This window comes from Pyxicephalus adspersus, chromosome 3, assembly GCF_032062135.1.
Source record: "Pyxicephalus adspersus chromosome 3, UCB_Pads_2.0, whole genome shotgun sequence".
Classification (NCBI taxonomy): Eukaryota; Metazoa; Chordata; class Amphibia; order Anura; family Pyxicephalidae; genus Pyxicephalus; species Pyxicephalus adspersus.
In genome coordinates this window covers 102,387,514-102,409,768 of record NC_092860.1, presented here as the reverse complement: position 1 = coordinate 102,409,768, position 22,255 = coordinate 102,387,514, and the positions used below count along the sequence as shown (strand labels likewise).

The 22,255-nt window shown below is 35.6% G+C and overlaps 1 protein-coding gene across 1 annotated transcript; it reads left to right on the top strand.

The window, feature by feature from the left end:
• The first annotated feature begins 260 nt into the window (after window positions 1-260).
• On the top strand, window positions 261-21,182 carry CLGN (calmegin). The gene is made up of 15 exons (XM_072405852.1): window positions 261-391; window positions 6,688-6,846; window positions 7,629-7,702; window positions 8,267-8,325; window positions 9,860-10,001; window positions 10,435-10,516; window positions 11,842-12,034; window positions 12,463-12,652; window positions 13,526-13,639; window positions 14,713-14,869; window positions 15,339-15,554; window positions 16,274-16,393; window positions 17,316-17,463; window positions 18,562-18,665; window positions 19,313-21,182. Exons 2-15 carry the CDS (start codon window positions 6,697-6,699, stop codon window positions 19,391-19,393), a joined length of 1,830 nt encoding a protein of 609 aa, XP_072261953.1. The 5' UTR covers window positions 261-391; window positions 6,688-6,696; the 3' UTR covers window positions 19,394-21,182.
• The last annotated feature ends 1,073 nt before the right edge of the window (window positions 21,183-22,255 follow it).

Here is a 22,255-nt window from a genome sequence, read left to right as displayed (position 1 = left end):
AGCCAAGGCAGGCAAAAAAATGTAAATATCTCCTTTCCCTACATCACACCTGTGCTGATGAACCTAAACATAAAAATCACAAATATCAATAGAAAAAAACCCATCTGCATTATACTTTGGCTGCCGGAAGCAAAGCATTGATGAATGGTACATATCAGTGTGATGCCATGCAAACCCCCCAGCAGAGAGAATCTGTCATTGTGTGTCTCCTCCTCTTGCACACCCCTCCCCCCGCCCAGGCACAAAGGAGGAGGATTAGAGATAGGCAGCAGATCTCCTGGCATCACATAGAACAAGCTGGATCTCTCCTGCCATCCCTCCCATCCCTGTCATTATTACTGGGAAACCAGGACCCTGCATCCCTGCTTCACATCCCTGATTCCATTCTGCAGTGAGTATACACTAATGATCACATCATCATTTATCAAATCCATTCCGAGCAACCCTTCTGCTCATTGCACCCCCCTAAAATGACTATTCCCCCTTCTGCCATGACCCCATCTAACTACCCCCCGACTCACTCCGCTTGTCTATGATCAGCAGTTATCTCAATGGAAATATGTCTTTACTGCTTTAAAAGACCCTGCATCTATCTATCTATCTATCTATCTATCTATCTATCTATCTATCTATCTATCTATTTATCTCTCATCATTTCTTTCTAAATCATCATTTTCTATCTAAATTAATTTGAATAGTTATTATAACAGTAGCCTTTTAATAATGGTACATACTCTTAAACATAGGCCTAACATGATAAATTCATAGGTTATAACAAGCAATTATATATATATATATATATATATTTATATGCAGATTGGTGGATAATACTGCAGAAATTCTAATTTTAATACACAGCATAAACTACAATGAAGTAACCCATAACTATAGATTACATCACTGTAGTTATAGTATTGTGCCCTCTGTATCCAGTAGATATGGGTTACCTTTATGTATTATAGCAGTTTGTTATCTATTTTTCATCCACATGGGTTACTTCACTGCATTAAAGTAATTGGTGCTCTCCATCCCTATGGGTTACTTTACTGTATTATAGCAGTTGGCACTCAGTTGGTATCATATAGCTTTGGGTTACTGCATTGTATTTAGTGTGCTCTCTGTATCCATAGTTATGGGTTTCTTTACTATATTTATAGTAGTTGGCCTTCTGCATCCCACACCAATGGGTTACTTCAGTGTATTAAAGTAGCTGGCACTCAGCATCCCATAGCTATGGGTTACTCCATTGTATTTATTGTAGTTGGCACTCTGTATACTTTAGCAATGGGGAATTCCACTGTATTTATTGTAGTCTACCCTCTGCATCCTATAGCTATGTGTTACTTACACAGTATCTTTAATAGTGTGCCCTCTCTATCCTTTTTTAGCTCTGGGTGACTCCAATATATTTATATTGATTGACACTGTGTACCACATAAATATGCATTACCCACTCAATAAGTTAATTACTGTATTATATTAGTTGGCCCTCTGTGTCCAATAGGGTTACTTCACTATACTATAATAGTTGGTATTCTTCATCCTAATATTATGGGTTACTACACTGTATTTATAGTAGTTTATGCTCTGTATCCTATAGCTATGGGTTAGTCTCTGTAATATTGTATTTGGTTCTCTGTATTGATAAACCTTGTTGCTGGTGACTTATGGTTTGGATATCTGTAGTTCACATTACACTTTACCCCACAATTATCCCACTTTGCCACACCTCAGTATTCACTGGGCCTTTGACAATTATTTGCTGGAGATATTAGAAACATATTTCAGCAAGTAACAATGTAGCTAAGGCCTAATGCTTGGCTACACAAATTGCTATTTACCCACCAACAACTAGCACAAAGTCCTGCCTGACTGAATGTGAATAGAATGAATTGTTAAAAATGAGCCTATGCCCAAACTATTTACAATAAAATGTTAACGTATTCTATAAAAAGTTCAAAATGAAGACACCAAAATCACTGCAGCATATTATTAATGGAGATACCACAGTGTTTAAGCACTGTAACCCCATAGACATCTCAATGCTCAAAGAGAGCTTGGGATTGGAGGAAACCAAATCAGCTGATCGGCTCTCCTTCAAGAACCTTCTGCTCAAAAGAATTACAAGAGAGTTTTTTTTAAATATAGTCATACTGATGCTTACTAAATGAACCCCCTCAGTTTTATCCTTTCACTTTCTTTTACACCAGAATCTTGACAGCCTGCCAGTCCTCTACTGTAAGCAAAATATTATTAAAAAATGAAAGACTGAAACCAGAGATAGGGTTCTTGAAGACTTGTCGTCTAAAACCATGCAGTTAGCCATATACATACATATATACATACATACAGGGAGCATAGCAAATAAAAAAGCAACTGAAACTGCAAACAGCACCCAATTCAGATAGAGCAAAAGCAACTGTGTGGCCAAAAGCAAAATGTTGCTTCCAGGAACCATATTACAACCCCACTGCAACCACAATGCAAACCCAACTGCTTGCAGAAATGCTTCCCAACTAATACCATTGAATGGGGGTGGTTGGAAGCCTAAATGAGCACTAGAAATCTAAAAGAGACATAAAAGTATTTTTTGTGATCCTTGAGAATGAATTACTTTACAGTAAATGCAACTAGAGAAGTCAGGGATGGTTTGCTTTAAAGTGTTTTAAGTGTGCTAATCCGAGCAAAGATTCATTTTTAAATAGACCTTCACACTACAAAGTAAATGTAAAGCACACTTCAACAGCAAATATTGCAGCTGCTGGAGCACATTTTTGTTATATTCTATTTGTAGATGTTGAATGTTTATTTCGCCATTCAGCCTTTGAAAACAAAATTGGCATTTACCAGATGTTAAGTGCCCATAAACATGCATGCTTGAATCAGGTGAATGTTCTATATGCTTACAGTAGAGGGAAGAGAACCATTGCCAGATATTGCATAATACAAAACTTCAGCAGAACATAACACTAATAGTCAGAAAAAAATGCCTGATTGACATCTTGCAAATATAGAATACATTTGAAAAACATTGATGAACATCTAAAATGCATGTGTAGGATCTCCTTTTACAAGGACTTATCAGATAGCATCTTAGAGTGGATATAGTGTTTAGATGAGTTGACACATTACTTAGAATGACAGATGGTGGACCATCTGCTGGTCCATGCAGTACAGATGCAGTAGAAAATAAAATAAATGGCCTATTCTACTTTGACAAAAATCTGCATTTAGTATCAACCACTTTTTCTTTTATCCCCTCAACGGGGCTTTTCCAGTCTGATCTTTAGGCAATATCAGGGGACATGCTGGGAGATGGTTGGTTCATTACTTTACACCCAACCACTTTCTAAAGCAGTGTTTCTCAACCAGGCTTCCATCCAGATATTACTAAGGGTTCCTTGAGTAGTGTTCAATTTGTGCCAATTAGATCGCCATGATCCTTTTGCCTATCTGTAAGAGTGACATTCATCCCAATGACCACCAACCTAATATCATATGAGCTGTGCATATTGTAATTAAAGAAGGGGTTCCCTCAAGACCTGAAAGTTATTTCAAGGTTTCCCACATGTTTAAAAAGTTGAGAAAGGCTGTTCCAAATCCAAGAGCATTGCAAGACTTTAGGGATCCAAGTTGGACAAGTAGTAAACAGCAATAAATATTTTGAGGATGACATTTGACTACAGAACTCAACAATCCTTGCCAAAACCACTCCCATTCCTTTAAAGGCTCTATCCCCTACCTAATATGGCACTTGCAACTTTGAAGGTCTTTTAAATCCATTCCTGCCACTAAATCATTCATAACAACCCCTCTGCTCCAATTCGCACCATTGAGTATGGCTTTGTTTGTTGCAGAGCTCTGCCCCCCTCTTCTAGAAGCACCCTGTTTGTTAAAGGCTAGGTCAACTTCTTGGCTTTCCTAATTACAATGCTATTAGTGTGATAACAATTAAGTCAAAGTTGAAGAAATACTAAAATAAATTGCCAGTGTTATTTTTTTTTTAATTCCAGTGAAACTGTGACTATGCAATGCATACACCTGTAATGTAACCTATCTTTAGGACGCTTACTGTTGTTTCTGGTTGTACAAACCCCCAAGGTGGGTGATTGCTGCTGGGCAACGTTGGAGGAATACCCAGATGGAAGCTTATATTGTAGTGAACAATAATGCAAAATGACATGCAAGTGGAGAGTAAAAATGTTTACCCACACATATCATGTCATGAAAAATTGTATAAAGATCAATCCAATAGAATCTACCATTTTCTGGTAGGAATTATGTAGAATACACAAGCAATTTATGGCTGAATTTGCACATTTTTTACTTTCATCAATGTTTAAAAGGTTGGGTTCTTTTGTGAGTAATAATGTTTTATTATAATTTTGTTTACTTCCTCTTTCCCAGAATTGTGTATATGTCAATTTACATCAGATATTACACACATATATATATATATATATATATATATACACCACTTCTGACAACTCTTTTGTGTCTTTCCCCTCCTATTGTGCGCTACTTCCCCCACTTCTTAGATTGCAACCCCTATTCAATGTACAGCACTGTGTAATATGCTATATAATATATTATATATAATATATAATTAAAAACAATAATAATACAAATAATCCAGAATTTTCTTTGGGGTATTATAAAATATTTTATAGCAGCATGTCATCAGTTCAGAACCAGTATGTAACACAGCAATGATTTTTATGGTAAAATAAGCTATGTTAAGTAATGTGAACCATATATTTCATGATTGGAAATAGAGCACTGGTTTTAGTTACTAATAACTAATTACTAATAATCATTAGTAATCATTTTACCTTTATATACACTTTTTCCAATTATCTGATATGGTAATTTTTAGGCAATTGAAATGCTTTTCAGAAGCATTGAATGTGCAGAAATGGTGTTACAGCAGTATAGATTTAGAACACACAATTGTTATTTTGGTCTCTGACATCCCTTGGGAATGCGCAAGTCTATAAATAATATATGAGCTGTTAAATCAGCTTCACCCGAAACTGATAATTTGGTGTGGTTAGTAACAAGTCAACATAATTGCTTTTTGTAACTCTAGGAAACGCCAGTGGTAAAATATGCCAACCAGAATTCCCATTTCAGCTGTTTGAAAGCAATACGATTGTGTCTCATTCTTCCCGATGTGGAATAAACAAACATTTGAGAAGGGTTCGATGTTAAGAGGGGGCAACTTTAATATGGAGTGTTGTGGCGCCAGACGCTACTGTTGGACATCTTACCAATGGAGCCCTTAGGAAAAATAAGACGTTGCCAGGTGATCTATCCCACTGGCTCCCACCTAAAACTGATATCCAAAAATGCATAATATCTAGTTATTTTTGAAAGCAGTGAAGATTTAGGTTTTTTTTTTTTGGGTAATGACACTGCTCATATTAATAATTATAACCTATTAAACACAACACGACAATCAGAGATAAACTGAACCTAAAACCGGATTATCATTTGGTGTTTTGGCAGTGGTGTTGATAAGATTTCTTCATTCTTCAAGTCAAGATTTCAAGTCATTCAAACCTGTAGTCAGTTAGATTTCTGTTTCAAGCTGCCAAAACCAGGTTTCACCCAACATAGGGATCTAATGTCTATGGGCACTTCACAACTAAAGGTGCAATACAAAGATTGAGGGAGTGGGGTGACCTGAATACCAATGACTTCCCTTTGAATTTTAATAAAACAATTACAAAATAGAGTGGACATATATGATATATTAAACATAATTTACTGAAATAGTTCATGGATGTGTCTGAGCAGTAAATATGAAATGTGTATTTTGCTGTAACAGAGAGAGCAGCCATGATGTACTCTCTGGAGGCTTTATTATCTAGAGCAAAGGATCATTTGTGCTCTTCGGCAATTAGTCGTATATAAACTGTGGATACTGATGGAGGTTAGCACTGAGACATTAATTATAGCAACAACAATAAGCAAAGGTGTGATGAACACTATTATAGAATACTCATTTAAGGTAGAGCCCTGATTTCTAATATACTTTTTTATGCTTGGAAATACGTGGAGCTTTTTTGTGCAGTAAACATGTAAAAAAATGATATGATACAGCCAATATAAATGCCTACAATGATATTATCCATAAGATGTATCTAAACACAATAACAAAACTATGGTGGCTGCATTGAATTATTCAGGTTCTTTTTTACCTAACTAAACATGGTGAACAGGTCAATAACACAGCATTGCATAGATATTTAGTGTAACTTTATTTGTTTTAGGTAGCTACTCTTTAAGGAGTTAAACACTTACCGGTAGTAGGTGTTGTATACTTATGATAAAATTTTCTTACCATCTTAAACTATAATGGTCATTATGTCAAACAGGGGGGGTGCATATGAAATAAAATCTTAACAACCCCATATAACCTTTCCTCAGTAAGTCAAGAACTACACTTGGTGAAGATTTTTTACTTACAATCAATAACTGTTTTGTGTTGTTATACAAATTGTCTCTCCCACTAGAGCACATAATAAACTACCACTTCATATATTAAAAGTGTATATAATATACCACTAATTTTTAGAAATATACACACCTTTGTTTCTGAACGCAGAGATGCATTGAAGATATGCTGGGGTGTATGTTATGTAGTTTTTATAAAGTGCTTTTTAATCACTCTTTTGCTTTCAGTGCTTCACAATGCGGCTTCGTTGGTGTTGGGTATATATGGCCTCTGTGCTAATTGGATTGGCTGCAGCAGAGGTCAATGACAAGGAAGATGAGGAGGATGATGAGCTGCTAGAGACCACAGAATATGCTGAAAGTGACCAAAACAGGAGCTTCTTGCAGGTAAGTATGGTTTCTTACCACACAATAGTACATGTACAGTATACACTCTTTGAACTGTAAGTCTCATTGTACTAAATCCACATTTACAAAATGATTTTATTGGTGCCACAAAGTTTGGATTTTAGTTGTAGATAATTCACATTTGTATAAATGTGCAGAAAAAAAACATTTATTAAAACATTTAGCCCTTTTTCTGGCAAACAGGCATTTTGCCCTGTTTATAAATAGGCATGTAATGGCTACTTGGCCTCGAGAAATACCCAGAGATCAGAAGTAACAGAGATCTCGGTCTGGGATACGCAGCTTTTTTCTATGTTGTTGCAGATATTTGTATACTTTTCAAACTATGTTTAAAAGAGTAAAACTGTTATGTAGGTGCAGGTTTTAATATAGGGTTGGGGTTCCCAAAATATGAAATATGATTATAACCTACGTATAGGTGTGACCCAGAATAATTTAATATAAAAAGGTTTTAAATCAATTTTTTTTAAGTTTGCCTTTTTTGACTGTGTTATTAACAATGATTTTTAGATGGGATGTTGACCAACGTGATGTTCCCTTTCACTTTAATTAACCCTGAATTTTTGCTATGAGAATGATTTAGTGAAAACCTTGCATTTAAAAAAAAATGGGTTTTTTTTCAGTTAATCTTGTGATTCATTTACACAGTTTATCAGAACATTGATTGCCAGTGAAAACTTCTTTTTACTGTTTTTCATCATACATTCTGCTTCAATACCAATGACATTGATGTTATCCAATCTTGTTTTCTTTAATATCAGGTTCCATACCAGACACCTGTTCCAAGTGGTGATGTGTTTTTCTCTGAGACATTTGATGATGGAACATTAAATGGGTATGTATACTGGTAGGTGTGGGCACACCTAACTATATTATTTTATGGGTAAAGTAGATCTAAACTACTACCTAGTCAGCATTACGGAGACTCGTTCAGGCCAGTATTTCCTGTAATAATATTATAAATGTCCAATTTTGTCCAAATCTATATAGTTTTATCTTCTCATCCAGCAATGATTTTCTTTCAGCTAGCTTAGCAACATAATTTTCACCCCATTGTGTATAGTACAGCGAGCTTACTTCGCCTTCAGGAAGGAAATTCTTTGAATGGGAGCATTGAGGGGTTTCATACTTGAACTGGAGACATTGAACCTGCAGAACACAGAGTAGAAGGAAGAGTTTCGTGCTCAAAGAGATTTATATTATCTGAACAAGTCTGATCTTCCATAACTTTCCTGGTCTTACTTTTGATTGCTGTATCTATATTTTGATCGTGTATCTATACTACATTTTGTAATTTGTAAAACTATGCTGTTTTATTGTACATGTGTGAAACCAAACTTTAATAAACATGAAGCAGATAATCTGGGTCATAATTATTTGTGTTTATGTTTAATTTTAGCTGGGTGCTTTCTAGAACAATGAAGGAAGATGCTGATGAAGACATTGCCAAATATGATGGTAAGAAACACACACACACACACACATATATTGTCAATGTCATCACAATAAAATAACGCATTGATGAATGAATCAGTTTGATATTACCCAAATGTTCATTATGATTTCTTTTGTTTAGGTGTTTCAACTGGACAACTGAAATTAGTTAGATAGGTCTAACATGTACAGTACACAGCAAAAGTGTGCTGCATCCTAAAGCTGTATTTAGAATGCAAAGTTATGGAAAACTTCAATAGCCAGTATTAAAGACCTTTGATGATACTTCATTGTTCATATCATATCAATGACAGATTTTGTAGGAGTATGTAAACAGTGCTTTGAATTTGCAATGGAAACTTTCAAAAGCAGAAGTAAATAACACAGCTATTTAGGTAGTGCTAGTGTCACTGGTTGGTATATTAAGAATGTTGTCATTCATGGTGATTGTTGCTGGACTACATGATATCCATGGATTTACTTCTGGGGACACAAATGGCATGGGAACCCCCCAAGTATTCCAACCAAACCCTTCGTCAGGCATAAATCTATGCTTAAAAAACATCTACATTCACTGTCCCTATCCTTTCCCTATATCAGACCCTCATGCCTTTGTGGGGGGGATGAGGATCTTATTTAAAGAAGATGAGGGTCTTATTTATTTTGAGAAGTGGCTTTGCCCAGAAAGAAGAGCGCCAGAGTTATGAAATAACACATTTATTCAACATATTCCCCCCTGAGACTGATGCCCTTGGTACAGCATAGTTGCAGCTTTTCTAGGCCGTTCAAAAACATGAAGATAATAAAATGTAAAATTTAAATAAAATATTTGTGGAAAAAGAAGGTATTAACTGGCTGGTCCTTAGGTTTAGTAGCAGCATAGTTTTCCTTTTTAAAATTTGGCTTCTTTATTTTCACCATAATAATCCTGCTGATAACCTTCTGGGTGACTACTTGCACTCCTCCACTGTATCTATGAAGGGGGGAATGGTTGTCACTCTAAGCTGCTGCTGCTGACACCATCTTTAGTTCTGTTTATAGGCAATGACAAGAACACTGCCTTTCTGGCAAGATCAGCACTTGTTGAAAACATTCCTATGCTAAAAAAAAGAAAAACAATGCAGTTTTCATATTTATGGACTGGCAAGCTTGAAACTTTCGAAGTTTTTCTTCGGTCTAGATATTCTTTGTTAGTTACCCCCATCATCCTCAGTTCTAGATTTCACCCATAATATTTAGCCAATGTGCCAGCCTTGTTAAGTGACAGTGGCGACAAACAAGTCTGGTATATGCTGCCACTGGAGGTTTTGACATCCTTGTTGGGGAGATTTACTATACCTATATTTTGGTTGTCACTATAACTGGGACATAAAGCAATTGGAAAATTCCACATTTTACAGAGAGTAAAGGGAAATCAGTGGTAACATCTAGACCAATGATAAAAGGAGAGTCTAGGAGAGATTTTTTATTTATTTTCATGTTGTGTGTCTGGGATTGAACGGAAAGGTAAACCATTCTGGTCATTTTATTCTATGCTGGTCATGTTTCCTTTATGTAGGTGAGTGGAAAGTAGAAGAGTTAAAAGAAAACAAACTTTTGGGAGATTTGGGTCTCGTCTTAAAGTCAACAGCCAGACACCATGCCATTTCGTCCAAGCTCAAGATGCCTTTTGTCTTCGAAAACGAACCTCTGATTGTCCAGTGAGTGTGTATCCTGTACTGTGTACATAACAATGTTTAGTCTTCCAGAATGTACCCCACCACAATGTAGGAAAAAAACAGAAGAATCAATGCAAAAAAATCAATTGGTCCAAAGTTGTTTCCATTCTTTAATTTTTTAAAATTTATTGCTGAATTTTGACATATCTATATTTCAACGAAGGCATCACTATTCCCAGTAAAACTGCTGCTTCTTTATGGAGGTAAAAATATTATTATAGGTTGTAATTATAACTGTTGTATTATGTTACCTTATATTAAAATATTTAGAATATAAACAACTGTATAGCTAGGATAGCAGATCATCCAGTACTCCACCACTGGACTGCTTGGTCAGAGTGATTGTAAACCCTAAACAATAAACTGTCATTTTGATATGATAATCAAATCTGATTTCTATTTTATTTTCACTCAGCTATGAAGTGAATTTTCAGGATGGCATTGATTGTGGTGGAGCATATATCAAGCTACTCTCTCATTCAAGCAGTTTGAATCTGGTGTGTGAGTTTGTGTTTTTTTTATATTTTATTAATTATATTTTTATATTAGGCTGTGTATTATGGAAATTATGTAATCACTGAACTCCTGGTCAAGAAAATCACTTTATCAATACTTGCAGTACTATAGTACAGTGGTCGCCAACCTTTTCAGTCCCGCATCTAAGCCTGCGATGGGAGAGTGGGTGGGTTGTGTCCAGACACTACCCGCCCATTTCCCTTAACCAGGGATTTGTACAAAGGCTCTGGCTGGTGCGCCCCTTCTCCTGACCCCGCTCGAGCTGCGGATCCCTAAAATTTTCTTACGGATCACCGGTTGGCAACCACTGCTATAGTAGATGTAAACAGTCTAAATGCTACCCATTCTCTATTCATCAGATTGATGGTTAAGTGCAACATTCTTCAACATCAGGGCATGTTACAATATAGCAGGATGTACTTCTGAATTATACAATCTCAATAAGCACAAATGAATTGTGAATGCCTAAGGGACCCTCCTATGGCCCATAAAAAGTATGACAAATAGCAGACATAAAAATGTAAACATGCACACATTAAAGTGAACCTAAATTAAAAAACTAAAGTTTTGCTTTGGTATTGAGAACATTTAGAATGGTAATTGTGCAGAGAAGTACTCTGAAATATTTGCAATTGTCTTGAATTACATTTATAATATAGCAGTGCAATTCTTGTATTGTATTGTGTCTAGGCACTTCTTTGCCTACAACCTCATTAAACTGTATATCTGTAAGCAGTCATTAGGCTCTGTAAGGAGGAAGCAAAGGCTGGCCTCTACCAAGATAGCCACCTCCAATGCAGAATAAAACATATTGGGCCTGATGAGCAGCTTGAATACTGGACCAGATCCATGCCAGGTTTGCTGGATCACCCAGATTTACTGATAAAAGTGTATCCTCTCCAGCCTTGGAGAGCTTTAATAAATCAGGACCATTAAGTCAGTAATGGGGTGAGTTCAGCTCCAGGGAGATACCAGACAAAACTAGTGACTAGTCATTTGTCCTCCTGTCCTTTATTTGGCCACAGCTTCCAGACTTCCCTTTAAAATTAATGGATTTTCTTTGGTTTGCTGTAATTTAGAATGACCATGATTTAGAAAGGAGTTTAAATATCTTCAAGCCTATTCCTAACAATTCTTAACTTCAATATATATTATGAAATTTTCATCTGCTTGTAGAAAGAAAACACTTTAAAGCACAGAAAAGAACAGCATTATGATTGTTGTTTGTTCCTTTTGTAACAGCATATCATCATTTTGTGATCCCATTTCCATGATTTTCATTGATCACATTTTGTACCTTGTGCAGGAAGAATTCCATGACAGGACTCCATACACAATCATGTTTGGGCCAGACAAATGCGGAGAAGATTATAAACTGCATTTCATCTTCAGGCATAAAAAGCCAATAATTGTGGATTTTGATGAAAAACATGCAAAGCGTCCTGATGTTGATCTGAAAAAGTATTTTACAGATAAGAAGACTCATCTTTATACATTAAGTATGTTTGTTTCTATTTATTTACCATTCTGCAGTAGAAAAGCAAATAGTACAGCTATAATATTTTTATATATCGAGCTATATGAACTTGTGGACCTTTTACGATATTAAAATGAAATAATTTACAGTAACCAAATGTTTAGGCTGCCCTTGCTAACTTTTACTGTAATGAAAGGGAACAGCATGGCAGTCAGGCTTCAAGCATTTTAATGAGGTAAGCAATGGCAGCCTATGTACGTCATGTTGTCATTAATGTTTGAAAGTGTTACATGAGATTATTGCCCCGTGCCACTGTGAATCAAACTTAAATAGACTGTTTAGGTCCTCACACTACAGAGTTGTGATAAATCTAAAGAATATTGCTATGTTTGTAAAATGTTTGTAAAATCCAGACATTTGTGCTTATTATGGTGCTCTTTTTTTATACAGTTTTAAAGCCAGAGAACACATTTGAAATTCTTATCGATCAAACAGTTGTCAGTCAAGGAAGCCTTCTAGAGGATGTCATCCCTCCATTAAATCCACCAAAAGAAATAGATGATCCAAAGGAAAAAAAACCCAAGGAGTGGGATGAGCGGGTCAAAATTCCAGATCCAAATGCTGAAAAACCAGAAGACTGGTAAGATTACTTTGTGTCTTAGATTATAAATTAGGTAGATGAATATTTGAGAGCTGTTATTAAAAACAAAAGAACACATTAATATGGAATCATTAGTGGGAATGTCTGTGGATGGTTGGTATAATTCAGGTGCAATCTTATAATAATATAATAATTATATAAGATAACAGGGAGATGTTTAGTACTGTGACCAATTTAGATCCTATAACCTAAGTTACATGACGTGACATTTTATGTATTGCAGCATCAGAGTTACCTTAGATGACCATTGCCTCTGCCCGGACTTTAAATAATAAATTCTTTAAAAATTCCTATGCATTAAAAGAAATGGAATACATTCCCTCACTGCTGTCTGTACTGTAAAGTTATTCATTCCTAAAGATCCCTAAAAAAAATGAGGAACCTGAAGTCGGGTTTTTATTGGTTTCTAACGGCTCAGAAACCTGTTACATTATATGGTATAAATTAGATGGTTGAATGGCTGTCAAGATTCCACTTTTCATAGAAAACAGTTGTGATTTCAGTCTCTCTTTTGTGAACTTTGAAGTTGAATTTCTCCACAATGCCTATAGTTCAAAAAAATAAATAAACTGCTTGTTTTAAAGCGCTCTTACTGCTTGTTTGGAATATCTAAATACATACATAAGTGTGCATTATCTTGGCAAAGGTTCCATTTAAAATTTCTTTAGAATCTGACAATTTTCAGGCAGTCTGTAATGTGATCATGTGATTATGTACCTGTTGGATTAGCTGATATTAGTCGATATGATTGTTTAGCAGTAGAAAGTCATTTTTTATCCTGGTATTTAGCATGTTATCAGAAATGTATTTTCATTGTCATTAAGTTAATGTAAAATAATTATATATACAAAGGGATGAAGGTGGGCCTGTGAAAATAGAAGATCCCAATGCTGTGAAACCAGAAGGCTGGTTGGATGATGAATCTCACCTGATACCTGACCCAGAAGCTCATAAACCAAGTGACTGGTAAGAAATCGGTGTTGACGTCTATTAACTTTTCAAGACTATTGGTCTTAGTCCAAAGAAAAAAGGCAAAATGTGCTAACTGATAGCAACCAACAAAATGTGTCTTTCTCTTATCTGCCTTCAATAATGTGATTTATAATTGGTTGCCATAGTTTGAATGAGTCAAAATATCAATCATGAGTTGATTTAGCGATGTATTTAGTTTGTCATAGATTAAAAGTTTCCAAAACTAACCAGATTTTTGAAGCCCTGCAAAACTAGATATTTTTTGTGTAGTAAACTCTACTTGCTTCTCTACCCCACTAGGTCTCTCTTGTGTATAGAACTTTCATTTTATACTTGTCAGCCAGGATTCAGTGTGAATCTTTGCTTTCCTTTCAACCAGCTATCTTATACAAATTCTCACAATGTTAGCTACCTATCTTTTTCTGATTTCAATACTTTATAAAAGTCACACACCTGAAGCATGTACGGAGCACGTTATGAGCAAAGCAGAACTTCTATTTGTAACCAGAAATCAATTAGGCAAGAGAATCAGCATGATAAATAGGAAGTGCCATTTTCATAAGAAGATGATCAGTGGTTTCTTTGATATTTCTGTAATGACAGGTTTCCTTAAAAAAGAATATACTGATGCGTTTGGTAGTTTTTAATAAATAACCTGAGCTATTATTACTATGTTAGCTCAGCATGTTCCTAAAATGTGCCTGTAGAATGTTGCCTGCATTTATTTTACTATATATCATTACAAAGAGCTGTTCATTACTAACCTAGGCATCCTTATGAGAATCCTAAAGCACAAACCTGCTTTAAATGCCTGTGTGTGAGAGCCATAAATATTATACTACTGGAAGGGTGAACCCAGCATAACAGTTTTATGGTACAATAATGTCAGCCTATGTATTTAGAGGCAAGAATAATCAGGTTAGACAAGTAGGCAATATGCAGGCAAAGCAAGTATCTATGATATGTGCTGGGTATTTCACAAGGAAACAGCACCAATATCTAAATATCCCTCACATTTTATGTTCTGTAATCATCAAAGTAATAGAATTAACTCCTTTTGTTTGCAGGAATGATGACATGGATGGAGAATGGGAAGCCCCTCTGGTTCCTAACCCAAAGTGCAAAACTGCTCCTGGATGTGGGGAATGGAAACCACCTCTTATAGATAATCCAAATTACAAAGGAAAATGGAAGCCTCCTATGATTGAAAACCCCAATTACCAGGCAATGATCAGTACTAAAAATATAAATGTTGTATATATAATAATATAAATATGTATGTTTTTGCAGATTGTATCCTAGTGCCTTTACCTTAAAATGTATCCTACCGGATACAGTTTTTTTTGATCCAGCTAATTCTTCCTAATAATTTTGTACAGTCTATGTCAGGACAGCTTTATTCACACTTTTAGTATTGTAGTGCTGCTGTCTAGACATGTTGTCATTGGTTGAGGAGAACAGTCACAAACCAGAAAATTTAATATATTATCATAGTAACAATCCTCAATGAATGCTTTACATCAATTTTAAGAGACAGCACAACATATATATATATATATATATATATATATATATATCTATATATACCGGTATATAGCTGCCTGGTGAACACTTTGCAGAACATGTCTGGTAATCGCACTGTATGTGACTATTATAAATTAGTACTGCTATTTAATGATTTTCCTTTTTACAGGGTATTTGGAAACCACGTAAAATCCCCAATCCACACTACTTTGAAGATCTTAACCCATTTAAAATGACAACTTTTAGTGCTATTGGGTTAGAGCTGTGGTCAATGACTCCTGACATCTACTTTGATAACTTTATCATCTGCTCTGACAAAGAGGTGGCTGACCGTTGGGCCTCTGATAGCTGGGGACTGAAGAAACTGGTGGCCAGTGCCAATGAGGTATTTTACAGCATGAGCTATTTGATAAAGTACATTAATAAAAGGGAGTCGATGGTGACACCAATGCCTTTACCATTGCACCAAACATCCCTTTATACACTTAGTGTTGCCTATGCATAAATAAATAAAGTTTGATGTTTTCCTACCGTGTAGAAACATTATTACTACAGTAAGGATTAAAGATGCATGATATGAGCAACATAATCTGAATGCCTTAACATTTTTTGTAAAAAAAAAGTTTGTAAATGTTACCAACATGTTTGTAAAACCTAACAATGAACACATTTGCTATCTTTTAGCCTGTTAAATATACCATTGAAAGCATACTGATATATCTGTTCGATAACAGAAAGAAATACCTATTGATTTTGCCCGAAATCCAATACCATTTTAAGATCCTGTGCTGCCTGCATGTACTATGTTGGCGATGTCATATTCTCTAGAATAAGCTGCCTATAATTTGACCTTTTTAGACAGTTGGTGAATACAAGAGCAAGCAAATTTGGGGTTTGATACATGTATACAAATTGAATACCTTTTACTGTAAAAAAATGAGGGAAGGCTGAATACTGAATAGGAACATGCAAAAATAAATTATGTAAAAAAAGACCCATATTCATTGTGTTAAATAAACTGTTAAATATCAGGTAATGTTTAGAACAATCTAACAAAATTATCCTAGGATTGTAGTATTGGAGTTATTCTGTTTTTTTCTCCAGCCAGGCATGATAAACCAGCTTCTGACTGCTGCTGATGAGAGGCCATGGCTATGGGGTTTGTACTTACTGACTGCTGCTCTGCCTGTAGGATTATTGGTGCTTTTCTGCTGGCCAAGGAAGGTGAGACTGATCAGAAAATTGCTCTACATTACTGTGAAAGATTGTATGTACTTCCAACAAAGTTTTTCTGTAGATGTTTAATATTAAATGTGATATTTTGTTCTTTTTCTCCTACGTTATTGGTTCTTGACAGGGAAAATTATATTAGTATTGATTTTACCTGAACGTGTAAAAGGTGTTTCACTTTCATAGCCCTTACCTGGTTGTGTTACCTTCAGTCACAGCCCCTGCAAGTAAATACATCTTGTAGAGAAAGCTAGAACACCAATTTTTCACAAAGCTGTTCTGAAAATGGGTTCACAGCTGTTGGCTCAGGAAATATAAAACCATGTAAAACAACATTTCACACATCAGGGAAGCTTTTTGATAGTACTGACTCATTGGACTTCACCATATTGTAGTTTTTTCGCGTGTTTAGTGCTTCTCAGTTCCTCGGTTGCCTTAAAGAAACTATAAGATATGTTTCGGGGCTGGAGGAGCCTCTGAAATAATTTGTAGGTCCTGGTGAACTTCTACTAAAACCATTTTTCTGGGGGTCAGTGGGAAAAAGCCTACATAACCCTATGTAAGAATGTCTTTTGTTGATGGTGGTCAGTTAACGTCTGGTCCCTATCTTATCAATTGTGGCTGCATCCCTCCTTTTACCAAGAGCCTGTCTTACTGTATAGTGCAATTTAGTATTGTGAGATATTGTGTCATCCATGGGATCATCTGTTGGAGCATGCTACAAAGGTGGTGGGGCTTAGGAAGATAACAAATGGTCCCTCTTATGTAATGTATTTGTACTTTATAGTAGTAGTTCTGTCTTGAAAATAGCATAGTACAAGGCAGAAATCTCCACTGACAATAGAAAATGTTTCTAGTAAATGCAGAAAGAACTGCATAATACCTATGCAAACATAATTCTAGCTTGTCATTTTAGAAAATTGACGAAGAAGAAGAAGATGCAGATTTCTCAATGAGTGATTTTATAGAATCTGATGAAAATGATTTTGAGCTCCAGAAAAATCCTAACAAGGAAAACCAGCAAGACTTAGAAGAAGCCACATCAGGAACTTTGAATGATAAAGGTAAGCTGACATTTTGGTAAGCAGAAAATGAAATTTTTTCCTTGGCATCATGAAATGAATGAAATGTTGTTTTTCCTTATGTGTTTGGCCTATAGCAATCAAATGGTTAAAATTGGTTAAAGATGTAAATAGCCATTATTAGGATAACCATACAGGGGGACAAGTGTCCTTCCTAGATTCACAGGCCATCAGTCCGTTCTAAAATGTCTTCAAATCTACCATTGAGCTTCTACCAAATCTGTTAATACATTTGGATCCGTTGACTCCTAGTCGTTTCTACACAATAGCTTGTTCCTCGCTTTAAGGCAGGCCATTAAAAAACAAATGTACCAACACTACTTTCAGAACGAGTGGATTTACATGTGTATATTATGGTGTGATTTTGTGCCGGGTGATTTTTTAAAATTAGTAGAATGAATGGCAACATAATGCAAAGCACAAGAGTAAATCCTCCCTTATGCTTTTTAATCCCCAGAATACAGGAAACACCTGCAACTGCACCATTACACAACCTAATTGATGAAAACTTTTATGAAATGTCTTTTTACTACCATAGATGGTCAGCCTTATGTTATGGTAGTGAATAAATGTGAGTTTTGTGGTTCCAAAAGATCATAAAAAAACAGAACATTAGGAGTTTATTTAAAAATGTATTAAATATTATTTCAGTTTTAGCTAGGGCAGAGTGGAATTAGAATTTGTCAGGATTATTGGTGCCTGTACCTTCTTTCAAAAGATTTTCTTCATTTACAGTTTTGCTCAACACATTTACTTTAGGGGAATTTTTATTATCAGTATGCAGGCAGCAGCAAAATCTGCTCTCATTCTATCAACCTAAGCTCATTCTAACTGGGTTAAAGAACCCAATGGAAACTAAGTTTCTTACCTTCAAAGAAATGTACTTTGGCATGAAGAATACATGTAATATGAAATATGATCTGTAGTATTCCCAGATTGGGCTCCAGAATACCAAAACAATTCTGATTCCTCTCTTCTGTAAGTGGAGGAAAAAGATTCCACGCCTAAAGTAATGGCACTTTACAAAGTCTTTATACTTACCTGTATATCCTATTCCAAAGATGTCTTGTCTTCTTTTAGAAAATGAAGATGATGAAAGGACAGAACAGGAGGAGGAAGATGAAGAATTCAGTCAAGAAGATGAGGAGATTGGTGATACAGTGGACCAGTCTTCGGATGATGAGGTAAGTGACAAGCTCATGTCAGATAAGATATCTACATAGGTATATTTTAATTGTAATACAGTTTATATGTGTAACCTGCAGTTTGTCATTACTAAAAGTATATGAAGATGCTGAAAAAATGGGGGTTGCCAGATAAGCTGACATTGTGTTTTACAAGTCTCATACACTGGATATTACTTGCATAGGAACAGTGTGCAAAGCAATCATATACAATGTGATTGCAAGGCTTTCAGCCAGCATCTAGCTTACTTATTAAAAGCTTTAAAAAAAAAAACATCAGCTTAAGTTGAGTTGAGTTAGGTGGAATGTTAAATGCAGTTTTAATAGGAATGTGCAAATTAGCTTCACTCGGCTTTAACACTTGGAAAAAATGTGTTTAAAGTGGTAGCCAGATCTGTGTTCCACGTCCTCAGACTGGCGCTGAAGACATCTTCCAACAACTATTCCGATGAGTGGTTTTAAAGACTCCAATAAAGTTGTTGGAAACTTGTGAAAGTTTTGTGAATACTTCATATAGGATTGTTGCATATACTGCTGTCATACAAGCCAATGTCCATGTGCAAAAAGCAAATGTAATCATCTTCTTTTTAATGAGACTGAACTTTGAAATGTTTTAACATAACATGACGTCTTTGTTTGCTTACCAGATGAAAGAAGCAGATGAAGGTGCCGACTCTGAAAACAACCCAAAGAAATCACTGCGGAAGAGACGAGTACGGAAAGACTAGTAACCTCAATACAAATGTAGGACTGTTACAGAGAGCCAGCTTGTCTCAGCCTGGTAATGAACATGACATACAGTGACAAGAAACCACTTCTTACCTTTTGGACCAATACTTTGTGTTACCTGAAAAGTTGTCCTGTTATGTTATTCTGTCAGGGTATTTCCTATTGGAAGTCAGACGTTTTCATGTAACTATAACACCCAGGTCAGAGCTGCATGTGCAATATCCTTCCTTTATAATCACTTCCATTTTTGTTATTATATATTTTAGTATCTTAGTGTAAGAAAGGATGGTCCTTTTACCATTGTCTTTTCTTTTCTGTTCTTTTAGTTTCAATGATTCAGCCTACAGTTTCAGTCTATGCCCATTTTTGCATAGCCAATATTCCAAGAGGATGCAAACACCCATTGTTAACACTTTTGTTCCATCTTGCTGGTCTAATGCTCTTGTCATTTATTACCTGCTAGCTAAGCAATGACCAACCTAGAATTTAAGCTCTTGCACATTTTAAAGCTGAACTCATCTTGGGGTCCATTCCTTCTTGTGGAGTTGTACAGGCTCCTCTCCTACATTGAAATAGCTTACTCTGCATAGTCAGCTTCTCACAATGTGCATTATAGACTGCAGTAAATCAAATGCAAGACCTGCACCTGATTCTGCCTGCATTGCAAAGACTATGTAATGATGCCACTGGGTCTAAAATAGGATATGTAATACAGAATTTATGGAATACTTTGATTAGAATATTGGGAGGAATCAGAGGGGAACTAAGGAAGGAAAAATATATGTATAATAAACTTCAGCTTAAACAAACAACATATATATATAATGTACACAACAGCTGGCAATTAAAGAAGGCTACAAAAAGTCAGTGTTCAACCCAGAATTTTTTTTAAGATGGGTGCTACGAAATAGTAGGTGGGTGGCAGCCCCTGTATTGTGACCCAAGTCTTCAGTAACCACTCAAAAACAGCCAGGTGGTGCACCCAGCTAAATGGGCTGGGGAGAACACTGAATAAGTATTGCTCAGGGCAGTCCCAATCATTCCATCACGCAGGGTTTTTTGTGGGTATTTCAATATGGAATGCACGTTAATATATCCATACTCCCTCTTCTGTGCATGTATGTGTCCCTCATGCACTACTGCCAATCTTCAGCACTTAAAAGATTTGGAAAAGCAGATAACGGAATGGATCAGTTGGTTTGTAATCACTTAGTACCTTGGGCTAATGAAATGTATAACACATAATTAAATAAAAAATACTGATTTATTCAGTGTGCTTTGTCTGAGGTGCAGTGATATCCATATGTTTAAAAAAAAAAAAAAAAGACTTCCAGTATGCTTCTTCACTTAGCCCAGTCAAAAAGACCCAGGAAGCTGGAAAGGAGAAAGTAAAATGTAGCTTTGGAATAACCGAGAACATGCTAAAAGCACCGTGGTTTCTTTTTAAAACATGTCATATGTATGCTTGAAGAAATATTTTTTATATTAAATAAAAAAAAATATAATCATTTGAGATTTCCCTGCATTCAAGTACCTTGGATGGTATTTACAACATGGAATACTGCTGCTCAGTATGGTTCAGAATAATGGCCTGGTATATTTGTATTGGTGACTTGTAGTTTGTCATTCCAATGAGTACTTTTACAGGTTTACACCAGTGTATAAGCTGAAGGAAATGATGTACAGATTTTTCCAAACTTTTATAGTTAAATGTTGAACAAAATGTTGTCAATGTTTATTTAAGTAGGGAAACATTTGCATTATTTAAAATAAATATTTATTAAAATATGTAGTTGGTCTTTATTGATTTATCAATAGAAAGGTTGTACCAAAAAAAAAAAAAATGGTTACTCCCTAATATACGGAGATTGACTTTGCATTATAAAAACTGAACATTAAACCACTGAATTTTATAGTTGTAAAAGATTTTTGTTTGAATTAAAAATGATGAAAAATTAGTTACATGTTGCTTCCCTATAGGAGAGACTATTTTCTTTATTCCCCAAGTAAATAGGAAGAAAAACCAGAAATAGAACCCGACAGACATTCTAATCTTTTCTTTGTATCCAAAACTTTAAAGTTGGGAACTATAGTTGTGCTGTGAAAATCAGCGATCAGGCAGGTCTTTTTTACTGTAAGAAACAGGCAATATCCTTTCTGCAAAGAAACAATCACCTGCCTGTTCTTTTAGTTAAATTGGATTTTATTTTACTGAGGAATGCAAAAATTCAAACTTTACATTAACATCCATACTGGTATTGAATAAGAGCTTTAAGAATGCATGACCTGGAACGTAAGGGAACATTAAACAACGAAACTATAACCGAGGGATCAAACGGAAAGCATACCATGAAGTGTGATCAAAAGTGGATGAACTAGAAGTAGATGCAATCCTTGATTCGCACCCCATGCTAAGTCAAGGACCCAAATATAGCCCATGTAGGGGATAATGGTAATTTACCAAATGGTGTAAGGCATATAAAACTACCATTCTCCAAAAATGCCACATTTTTGGGCAAATTTCAAAGCATGTGGTACCAATCAACTTTCACAGCTCCGCATTTCAAGCTGTGTGAGGTGGAACTAAGCCCCACCTGATAAGAACAAAGAGGGGAGAAAAGCATGATGAAAGATTTTTAAGGTGATTTACTTATACACGGTAGATGAAATGATTTTCCAAGCGCTTCAGAAGTCCATCAGAGTATCAGTAGGAGTTCTTTCTGGAAAATGACTTAAAATTGTATCATAACCAAGATAAATATTTGCATTGCCCATCTAAAAGGATTCAGTGCAGGCAGCAGCTGGTCTTACAGGTTAGCCCAGGCTCTAGGTGAAAGATTCCTAATAAGAGATACATTGGG

What these genes read in the sequence shown, in the direction of transcription:
- CLGN (XM_072405852.1), top strand. Translation starts at nt 6,697, where the DNA reads ATGCGGCTTCGTTGGTGTTGGGTATATATGGCCTCTGTGCTAATTGGA. An exon ending in AAAACAGGAGCTTCTTGCAG is followed by an intron (nt 6,847 to 7,628) that starts GTAAGTATGGTT and finishes CTTTAATATCAG; the next exon opens with GTTCCATACCAGACACCTGT. An exon ending in AACGAACCTCTGATTGTCCA is followed by an intron (nt 10,002 to 10,434) that starts GTGAGTGTGTAT and finishes ATTTTCACTCAG; the next exon opens with CTATGAAGTGAATTTTCAGG.